This window comes from Chelonoidis abingdonii, chromosome 23 (assembly GCF_003597395.2).
Source record: "Chelonoidis abingdonii isolate Lonesome George chromosome 23, CheloAbing_2.0, whole genome shotgun sequence".
Lineage (NCBI taxonomy): Eukaryota > Metazoa > Chordata > Testudines > Testudinidae > Chelonoidis > Chelonoidis abingdonii.
Window position 1 is genome coordinate 14,255,917 of NC_133791.1, and position 11,378 is coordinate 14,267,294.

At 39.8% G+C, this 11,378-nt stretch overlaps 1 protein-coding gene across 1 annotated transcript in view; it reads left to right on the top strand.

Annotated features, from left to right (window-relative positions):
• Positions 1 to 11,127, top strand: part of TMEM51 (transmembrane protein 51) — a 37,160-nt gene extending 26,033 nt beyond the window's left edge. The window contains exons 2-3 of the mRNA XM_032779579.2: positions 5,470 to 5,950; positions 9,961 to 11,127. Of these exons, the coding sequence (XP_032635470.1) occupies positions 5,601 to 5,950; positions 9,961 to 10,372 (762 nt within the window). The 5' untranslated portion in view covers positions 5,470 to 5,600 and the 3' untranslated portion in view covers positions 10,373 to 11,127. The remainder of the gene's footprint in view (positions 1 to 5,469; positions 5,951 to 9,960) is intronic.
• The last annotated feature ends 251 nt before the right edge of the window (positions 11,128 to 11,378 follow it).

Sequence of the window (11,378 nt, forward strand, 5' to 3'; positions counted from 1 at the left end):
TTTTTTTTTTAAACATTTGAAAACCCTTGCCCAAATATTTGATTGTATGGTTACAGCAGAGACCTCCCAGAATTTTCTTGTGAACTTTACCTTCAAGAGCTTGGATTGAAAAGTCAGCAGATATGATCCTCTGCATGGTTCCTATGGGAATTGATTTGAAAATCCATTTTGAGTAGATTTAAAGGGAACAGCGGAACTTGATTAAAGATGGGTAGGGCTGAGAATTGTTTTGTAACGCACATTTTCTCAATGTTGGGATTTTTGGGTTTGCTCTCTTCTTATTCAAATGGCTTTGCTAAAACTGACCTTTGTATCAGTAGAACAACCCTTGATAAGCACTGGCCTGGCCTGGCCTGGCTTTATTTTTCAATGAAAAGATTTTCCTGAAACTTTACATATATTTCCATTTCTTTAGCATATGTCACAAGTAAGAAGTAGCTTCATTAAGAACCATGCAGCCTCTAGGCCTATATCCTGCCTGTAGTAGATAACAAAAGAGAATGTGGTATGTACAATCTTCCATCATATATAGCTCTGCCGTTGTTGCCATAACTGCAGCATTCATTTTCCACTTGCAATATAATCCATGTTTAGTATCAGAGGGGTAGCCGTGTTAGTCTGAATCTGTAAAAGCAGCAGAGAGTCCTGTGGCACCTTATAGACTAACAGACGTTTTGGATCATGAGCTAGGAGTGGTTAGAGAAATCTGTCCTTCATCAGGACTAGATGTTAATTGCTACAAAGCATCAGAATGTAGGATCGCCATGAAAATCTAGTGTCAGATTCTCTGTGGTATTATGCCCATGGGTCTGGTCCTTCAAGTAACTGGATCATAGTTCAGTGGTTTGAGCATTGGCTTGCTAAACCCAGGGTTGTGAGATCAATCGTTGAGGGGGCCATTTAGGGATCTGGGGCAAAAATTTGTCTGGGGATTGGTCCTGCTTTGAGCAGGGGGTTGGACTAGATGACCTCCTGAGGTCCCTTCCAACCCTGATATTCTATCTACCACTTTCCTGGGAAGGCTGTTCTGTAGTTTAAAGGACCCAAGAACTAGCCTTTCTCTTAATCTAACCAAGAAAACACAATACTAAATATAGCTGAATTGTAAGTCAGTGATAAAAGGTATGGGACAAATGATAAAAATAAGCATTCTACAGTGCTGAATACCCAAGTACCATATTTTCATGAGGTCCCATCCAACATAAATAACCATGGAAAAATAGAGGGGCAGGAAGAATAGAAAATGTATCCATATTTGTGCAGTTGTGATGCTTTTCTTGGCAGTGAATTAAAGCTGGAACATTCCAAACAAAATCTGTTGCAAAGTTTATCTAGTCCCCACTGTAGAATGCTAGAAACTCCGCTACAGAGGTCCAAAATACCTTTATATAGATGCCACTACTGGCTGCAATTCTTACCTTTCAGATTTTAGGATGTCACCTGGACTTAGCTCACTTTTTTTCTTTTTTAAATAAGAGTATCCAGTCATCTTTCATAATTTGTATAGTTTGTACCAAGATTAATATAAGCTGCTCTACTGATTTCTACAGTGCTTAAATACTTAATGTAGTAGATTTCCTGCATGCCGTAAAATTTTAATCAAAAGTTCATATTCCTTCCAAGAGCTTTCCATGATATGTCTCGATAGTGTAGTGGGATTCAGTATCTCGCAGGGCTCTGCAACATAAAACTGAGGAGCAGAATGCAGAACAAAACACTGCGAATGATATAATTGGCAGAGAGTTACACAGGTGGAGTTCCTGGTTTAAAAGAGTTTCAGAGAGATGAGTTGGGAACCCATTTTCCAAGGATGACAGAATGTGGAATTAAATATAGAATTGCCTGTGTGCAGCCTTCCATCAAACCTTAGTCTGTATTAAATGATACTAGTAACCATATCAAAGGCTCTGACCCCAGAGTGATGTGTGATGCTGACCCAACAAGAGACTCTGCAGCTAGTTTTTAATACAATCCAAAGCCTTGTTTGAGTCCAAGTGCTGTTGATCTTAAAGCCACATTACTGCTTGGTATAATCTGTTACGTCACTGGCACTCTCAGCACTGTTGCAGTAGCACGTGGCGTCAGGGATGGTGACTGTAGATTATAACTGGCATTTCAGAGAAATCTCATGTTCCAACATGATTGGTTTGGGGGAGGTGGAGAGGAATTCTGAAGCAGTTGCTCAGCATTCTAATGTTATGATGCTTCAGCTAACCTGTATGGTCAGTTTCCTCCAGATTAGTGCTTAATTTGTGCCAAGGCTGAGCCCTGGCACCTCTAGGCTTGGCAGTTCATAGCCCCGGCACCTCTGAGCTGCATTAGTTATGAACGTAAAAAAATTGCTGGAGCCTTGGCTCCTCTTTCATTACAAATTAAGCACTGCTCCAGATTCTTAATAAGCAACAAAGTCATCAGGATACAGGTGAAAAATTTGATAGTGTATTTAGCATTGCAGAATAATATTCCGTCTGCCTGGACTAAGGTAAAAATTAACACTAACCACAGCATTTCAGCTCAGGAAGTATGTACGTAAAGCATGAAAAACACACCAAAATACAGCAATAATGCCAGTGAAACTTTGCTAATCTACCCAGTGTCATTGCATGCAAGTCCTTCCTTTATATCAGCCAAGACTTCATAGTAAAATTCTGAAGTGAGGTTTCATAATACTAAGACTTCATTATTTTTACAGGCTGTACTACTGTGTTTACTCATGTTAAAATGAAACAAAATCAACAAAGTATGTTCTGTAATGCAATATTCTTTGTTGTTTATATACTAATTGACAAAATTCAGTAATTCATAATGGATCTCCTAGATTGTTTTACTTTGCTTTTGCTCTTCGTGTATATGAGATTTAGGGACCTATCGTAAAACCTTCCAGAGGATAGAAATGGTTACAGACATACTGATGTAAGCACACTGAGAGGTCCCTAAATACCTGGAATTAATACTTTGTTAGCTTAAAGCTAGCCTGTTTTTGCTTTGGCATCTATCCAGGCATTAATAAAGTGCCAGTTGCTATATTATCTTGGGAAGCCAACCAAGCTTAGTTCCATCAATGGTGAAAACAAAAATTCAGTGTACAAGGTGTTGGGGGCCAGGGGCAGGAGATTCTAAAGCCAGCTACAATGCCTGTCTGCCTGCTGGTTCAAGAACTTGACCTTCTAACTAGGATAGCCCTTGCATGTCAGTTTGGAGACACATGGCTGAATCTTGTCATCACTAGTTTCTATTGCATTACTATCACTTACCAGGAGAATGTCTTTCGTGTCAGTGAAGCATCTTTATATTTGAGAGAGAGAGAGAGAGAGAGAGCCCAAAGAACACAACAGCTGGGAGAAGAGGAACCCGTGGTCCAGCTTGCTCCCTTGCACAAATGCTGAGACAGAATTCTTGCTTGATTTCTTTTGTGTGTGAAGAGACTTCCCTCACACCCTCAGGCAGCGGCCAGACAGATCTTTAACCAGTTCCTCTTTCAAAGTATTGTTCTTAAGGCTTGTGATTTTTTTCCATTTTGGTTTTGGGACCAGTATATTATGCCAATTGGAATTAGTCTTCAAGATAGTGAAGCCCCATAGGGTATGTGACATAAAGGATCTTAAATGTATATTACCACGTTGTATTTTTTTATAGTACATTTCATTCTGCGATCCCAAAGCATTGTACAGATTATATATATGATCAAGGAGCGATTGTTCACCAATAATAACTAGCACGAATACCTAGCAGTCTTCATTTTGAAAGTGCTTAACACGCCATCACTTTGACACCCTTCCAAGGTAGGTAAGTCACATAGGGTAAAATTTTCAAAAGTGTCATTGAAACGCAACAGGAACTTAGGAGTCCAGGTGCCTAAATCACTTTTTCAAATGGGACTTAGGCCCCTAAATCTCTTTGGTGCTTTTGCAAATGTTACCCATAAGCTCTGACTCAGGTTCCTTAGTGCAACAGAAAAGGGTGTCTCTGTTAAAGGCAGGATTATAACCTAGGAATTCTGGTTCCCTTGTGTGGTGTTTAAACCACACAGCAAGGGAAGAGAGAAATTCTCCAGTTGAAACTATAGGGTGAATTGCATTTAGACAGACTGTAACCACTCAAGTTGGAATTTGGCCAGAAGGACGCTTCAATACCTCCTGTTTTTGCAGAACCTCGCCGGGGGGGTGGGGGGAAGGGGGCAACTTTGGCAAATGGCCAGGATCTCCCTTTCATGGGCTCTAGGACTGGAAGGGACCTCGAGAGGTCATCGAGTCCAGTCCCCTGCCCTCATGGCAGGACCAAATACTGTCTGGACCATCCCTGATAGACATTTATCTAACCTACTCTTAAATATCTCCAGAGAGGGAGATTCCACAACCTCCCTAGGCAATTTATTCCAGTGTTTAACTACCCTGACAGTTAGGAATTTTTTCCTAATGTCCAACCTAAATCTCCCTTGCTGCAGTTTAAGCCCATGCTTTCTTGTTCGTATCATTAGAGGCCTAAGGCGAAACAAGTTTTCTCCCTCCTCCTGATTGACACCTGTTTAGATACCTGAAAACTGCTATCATTCCCCTCTTAGTCTTCTCTTTTTCCAACTAAATTAAATCGAATTCTTCCAGCTTCCTTCATAGGTCATGTTCTCAAGACCTTTAATATTCTTGATTGCTTCTCTGGACCCTCTCGCATTTCTCCCATACCTTTCTGAAATTGGTGCCCAGAACTTGGACACCAATACTCCAGTTGAGGCATAACCAGCGCAGAGTAGAGCGGAGAATGACCTTCTCGTGTCTTGTTTACACAACCCCTGTTAATGCATCCCAGAATTCACGTTTGCTTTTGTGCAACAGTATCCCACTGTTGATCATATTCTTGTGGTCCACTATGACCCCTAGATCTTTTTGCCTACTCCTTCCTAGACAGTCTCTTCCCAGTCTTTTGTGAACTGATTTGTTCTTCCTAAGTGGAGCCCTTTGCATTTGTCTTTATTGAACTTCATCCGGTTTACGTTTCAGACCATTTCTCCAATTTGTCCAGATCATTTTGAATTTTGACCCTGTCCTCCAAAGCAGTTGCAATCCCTCCCAGTTTGGTATCGTCCGCAAACTTAATAAGCATACTTTCTAAGCCAACATCTAAGTTGTTGATGAAGATATTGAACAGAGCCGGTCCCAAAACAGACCCCTGCGGAACCCCACTTGTTATACCTTTCCAGCAGGATTTCACACGTCACACCAGAAAAGCAGCACGGAACAAAAAGCCTGGGAATACTCTTTTCCCATGTGTAATCAGAATGGCCAGTAGTGATCCTTCCTTAAGTTTGGCCATTATATTAGCCCTTGACTTACTCTGCACGCTCATAAAAATGTGCTTTCATTTCCAGTATTAAGGTTGATAGAATAAAATGATGCCAAGTGACCTTCTTGTGGACCATAATTGTAGCTCGTTATATGTCACGTGTACTAATTGCTATTCTTTTTCCTTTTCCAGATTTCTCTCTAAACTCAAGCATTTGGGTGGATTCATAGAAGTGCAAAGCTTGGATTTTACACACTTCTTTTTTTTGGAACTGGCATGCTATAAGCTGACTCTGCTTATTATCTAGTGATCTAGCACTGGGTATGATGGCCCAGTCCAGGTCAAATGGATCTTACTATGCCCTGACTGCTATAGGGTTAGGAATGCTTGTCCTTGGGATCATAATGGCAGTCTGGAACCTGGTCCCAGGATTTGGCCATACTGATAAGCCTCCCTCATCTGCTGGAAACAGTAGCAATCCAGAGTATGATGGTGGAGGAATATTGAAGAGTAAGACGTTTTCGGTGGCTTATGTATTGGTTGGGGCTGGAGTGCTGCTGCTGTTGCTCTCCATTTGTTTGAATGTCCGGGACAGAAAGAAGAAAAGACAAAATGAGAATATTGCTAGGATCCAGCAAGGAACATCTGCGGAACCTCGACATCAGGAGGACAGGTAAGCCTTTCAGTAAAAGGGTGCTGGGTCTGATGTACAGATAACATTAAAAGGTGTTCTTTTTTTAAAAAAAAATCACATTTAGAAATTTAATGTGTTAAGATCCATTGTACCACATGCTAAATTATAGGCGTCAAGGAATATAAACTCTGGCAAGTCAAGTGTAAAAGTATAATTAGGGAGGCCAAAAAATAATATGATGAGCAACCAGCAAAAGATACAAAAACAGCAAAAACAAAACAAAACAAAAAACCTCAGAAGCAGGAAGCCTCCCAAAGAATCAGTAGGGCCACTGGATGATTGAGGGCCACTGGATGATTAAAGAAGCACATAAGTAAGAGAAAGCAGTTGTGGAGAAGCTAAATAAATTATTTGCCTTTGTCTTCACTGCAAAGGATGTGAGGGAGATTCCCACATCTGAGCCATTCTTTTTAAGTGACACATCTGAGGAACTGTCCCAGACTGAGGTGTCAATAGAGGAGGTTTTGGAAAAAAAATTGATAAATTAAACAGTAACAAGTCACCAGGACCAGATGGTATTCATTCAAGAGTTCTGAAGGAACTCAAATGTGAAATTGCAGAACTGCTAACTGTGGTATGTAACCTATCACTTAAATTTGGCTCTGTTCCAGTTGACTGAAGGAAAGCTAATGTAATGCTAATTTTTAAAAATTTTAAATTCGCAATCCTGGCAATTTCAGGCCAGTAAACCTAATTTCAGTATCACGCAAATTTGGTTGAAACTATAATAAAGAACAGAATTATCAGACACAGATAAACACAATGAAGTACTTTTTCACACAACGCACAGTCAACTTATCAAACTAGTGAGCCAAGGGATGCTGTAAAGGCCAAAACTATAACTGGGTTTGAAAAAGTATTAGATACATTCATGGAGGATAGGTCCATCAATGGCTATTAATTAAGATGGTCTGGGACATAATTCCATGCTCTGGGTGTTCCTAAACTTTTGACTGATAGAAGCTGGGACTGGATGACAGGGCATGGATCACTTGATAAATTGCCATGTTCTGTTCACTCCCTCTGAAGCATCTGGCACCGGCCACTGCTGGAAGACAGGATACTCAGCTAGATGGACCATAGGTGTCACCAATTATGACCATTCTCATATTCTTAAGTCTCAAGCTTCAAATATGTGACACAAGATTTAGAAAACCTGATGTCTGAGGAAAGGTTTAAAAACAAACAAACTGGGCATGTCTTGAGAAAAGAAGACTGAGGTGGGACTTGATAACAGCCCTTAACGTATTTGAAGACAGTGAGAGGACAATGATCAATTGTTCTCCATGTCCACTGAAGGTAGGACAAGAAGTAATGAGCTTTATCTGCAGCAAGGGAGATTTAGGTTAGATATTAGGAAAAACTTTCTAACTATAAGGATAGTTAAACACTGGAACAGGCTTCTAAGGGAGGCTGTGGAATCCCCATCATTGGAGGTTTTCTGAACAGATTAGACAGATTCTTGTCAGGCATGAACTACATACACTTGGTCCTGCCGGAGCACAAGTGGCTGGAGTAGATGACCTCTTGAGATCCCTTCAAGCCCTACATTTCTATAATTCTGTGCTTCTCTGCATGAGTTGATTGCCTTAGAGGTCAGGAAGGAATTTATCCCTCTATAAATATCATAGCATAATGTGTTAAGTGAATGATAAACATTCATCTTTCTCAGAAGTATAAGCAGTTGGCCACAGCTGGAAACAATGTACTTCACTGGATGGACCAATGTTTAGAACAAATAGGATACATCCTATATACAAAGCTTTAGGAGATTGCTTGCTTCTCTAGTGTAAAAATGCTATGGTGAGGTGTGCATCTTAAAATCGTATCCCCATTGGTATAATTGTAGAGGAGACAAAATACTTTTTGTGACCCAGGCAGGGCTTCTAGATGGCAGAGAAGTAAAAAGGAGTGTGCCATTGCTACAGGGTAATGTGGTATCTGTCTTTCTGCTGTGGCTTGTTAAGTCCAGTAATTCTATAAAGTTACAAAACAGCCTTTCAACAGCGTTTATGAAAGTATGTACAAGAGCTGCAGAGAAATGAAACAAACTTTTACATCCATTGAAGGTGGGGAAACGCCAATAAATACTGAGCAAAGAATATCTCTGTTACCAGAACATCTTAAATAAACAGTTTACTAACACTGATTCAGCATCACAGGGAATTCGATGACATAGCCTGGCAGTGTGTAAACTGCGATGGTAGTTGATGCAGACTGTATCCTGTGCCCAAAACATTGCTCTTTCCCTCTGAAGGACTGCTAGAAGCTGGGAATGGACAACGGGGCATCACTAGATAAATTGCCATATTCTGTTCACTCCCTCTGAAGAAGGGAAAGAGGTTTTTCATATGAAATATGTAACGGGAGAGTATGAGGTTGCGACTCTCCAGCTTCATTTAATTAGAAAGTACCATGATGGGAGCTATCGAAAACCCTAAGATAGTTATAGAATGACAGAATCTGCAGAGAGGGCTCTTGTGCTGTAACCAATTATGTGAAGGGAAACTTACTAATGCTAATAAAATGCAGACTGTGTACTTATGCAGACTACATGTAGATACCCTCGTTATAGATTGGCACAGTGTTGGTTAACAGTATCTAACATAATTCCTCTCCCCTATCTCTTCCCTCCCCCCCCCAAAAAAAAAAAGAAAAAGAAAAAATAACCAGATTTACATGATTATACCTTCATTTAATGCCTTTGTAATTAAGGTATGTCCCTCTAAATTAATTCCAATTGAGTGGAACAGCTGGCAAGAGAGATGTTAGGGTAATTTTTCACCTGTTTCTTGGAAGAGAATCACTATTCTGATATCCCTCTTTGTGGGGAATGGAATGGAGAAACAAGGAATAATTAATGCAAAATGCCTGAACTGTAACTTATTAGTCATAGGGCAATGAAAAGGCACCTTAACATCAAAATAATTGTGCTATAGTCAGTTTCACAAAGGAAAGAAAAACTGGCATTTCCAGTCTGGCACTTAAACAATGTAAAGATGCAACTGTAACTCCTCCTGTCTGTTCCTTCCTTGATTTTATTTTATTTTTTTTTAACGTGGGTGGGATGGTGTAACATTTAACAGTTCACCGAATGCTAGCTGCAGAAGAATTTTAAATTCTAACACTTGGCAGTTGAACATAGCCTTTTTCATCTGAACACTGTGAAGGGCTTTACAAACGTGATTTTTAGATGTGGGTAAAGTGAATTGTCAATTGCAGTGAGTCCTGGCTGTTAGTATTCCCCCATTCCCGACACACAGTCACAGACTTGCAAGTAGACTGGGACTTTTGTATCGAGAAAATAACTAAAGATGGGGGGGGAAAACACATACTCATGTTCTTAGCCTACTTATTTCAATGACACACTAGACTAGACTACATAAAGCAATGCGTAAAGTGGCTTTGCTGTCTTTTTTCAGTGTACACACAGCCATGTGATAGCTCAAAAGTAAATGTACAGATTTCTCCAGAAAGTTTAGCAGAGAGCGACAGAGGTTAACTAGATGTCCTAAACAGATCTTTTCCACTTCTAACTTCAGAGTCCAATCATTGCTATAAGAACCCAACACATGATCACCTGAAAGACTTATTACTATGTGACACCACCAAGATCCTAATTTTTACATTGATATGGATACTTTGAACTCAGTTGTATACCCTAAAACATTACTGTGGCCCAGTGATAAGAGCAGGAACCAGAACTCCTGGTGGCATTCCCACCCCGGAAATGAATTTGTCACATATAGGGGCAAGTCACAATTTCCGTGCCTCAGTTTCTAAGCTGTAAAATACAGATGATGATCCTTGCTCACAGGGATGTTGGAGATTTAACTAATGTGTGTAAAGGCACTTTGTGATCCTTGAATGAAATGTGCTGTAGAAATTTATATTGTATCATCATGTATTTCTGGTCCCAATATTTGAATGACCAGAAATGCAGCTGAAATGGCTTAGCATATTGATAGTATTAAAATTGTCTCCTACAGTCAAGAAGAGGATGATGAGACACCATCGCGATACTATGTTCCCAGTTATGAGGAGGTTATGAACGTGGGCTATCCTGAGACGGGAGAATTGGACAGAAACACCAGGATCAGCATGTCTCTGCCCTCTTATGAATCTCTAACTGGGATTGATGAAAATACACCAACTACAACCACCGCAGATGTCGATTCGAACATACAGCGTCAGCCAAGCAGGCACAGTTCTCGCTTGAACAAACGACTGAAACCCCTGAAAGTTCGGAGAATTAAGTCTGATAAGCTGCACCTAAAGGAATTCCGAATAAACCTTCCAGACAGAAACAGTTCAGGTCAAATAACAATAGAACCATTGACCCCTCCTCCTCAGTATGATGAGGTCCCAGATAAAGCACCGGATAGCAAGGAGGTGACCTAAAATCTGTGGACTTTTCAGGGGAAAACACTACTATATACTTGATCTTTGGGTACAAATGCAGTCAAATTCCCACAAGCTTCAAAAAGGTCAAGGAAATGCCAGACTATATACTTCTTTTTCAGAAGGACAGAATGATGATTCCAAGACATGGCTTTTCATGAAATACCACTAAAAATTAAACACTAGTGCACCTGATACTCTGAAATAAATGATCTTTATAAGTACCAAATCTATACTTTTGTTTTAAATTAAGTAGTACATTGTATGCCTCTCTTGTAGTTCTTTTTTCTACACTATATTTTTAAGCCACTAAATTGTTGTCTTTTTTACCAATAATTTTAAAAGTAGAAAAGGAAAGGTAATTTATTTTTATTTTATTTTTTTTAGTTTTTCTTCTTCCACATAAGAAAAACCAAACTGTGTGGCTTTCTCCACTTTCATTAAAATGGAGTTGAGGTAACTGAAGAAAGCAAGTCTGCATTTTGTAACACCTCAGTCATGCTGTGAAATCTGTTGAATGAAATGACAATTTTGAACCATCAGATTTGTTTAATCCTTTCAACAGTACTCATGATGCCAGTGAGAAGCTTTCTAAGCACTGACAACCATAGATGAGAAGATAGTTTTTGGTCTTCCGGTGTGAAGGGAGAGTATGTTTAAGGTTAACCTGTAAATTCATTCAGTTGGCATCTACTCCATTATGTCATTTCAAAAATGTTTAATGTTTTAAGTTAGCACTGAATACGCTGAGGAATTGGAGACTTCTTCCAAATAAATGTTTTGTGTGTATGTGTGTCTTGTAAATGGGAACAACGCAAGTACTTTAATCAGGGACTGTAAGAAATGTAGGGCAAAATGTTCTCTTGCCATGCTAGCTTGGAAAATGGCAGTTTCAGCGTCCTTGAGGCACACAATCTCTCTTCTGGGTTTTTAGTAAGGCCGCAAAGATTACGAAAGCATGCTCACTCAAGCTGTGATGCCATATGAGGGAATAGGCATATCTGTA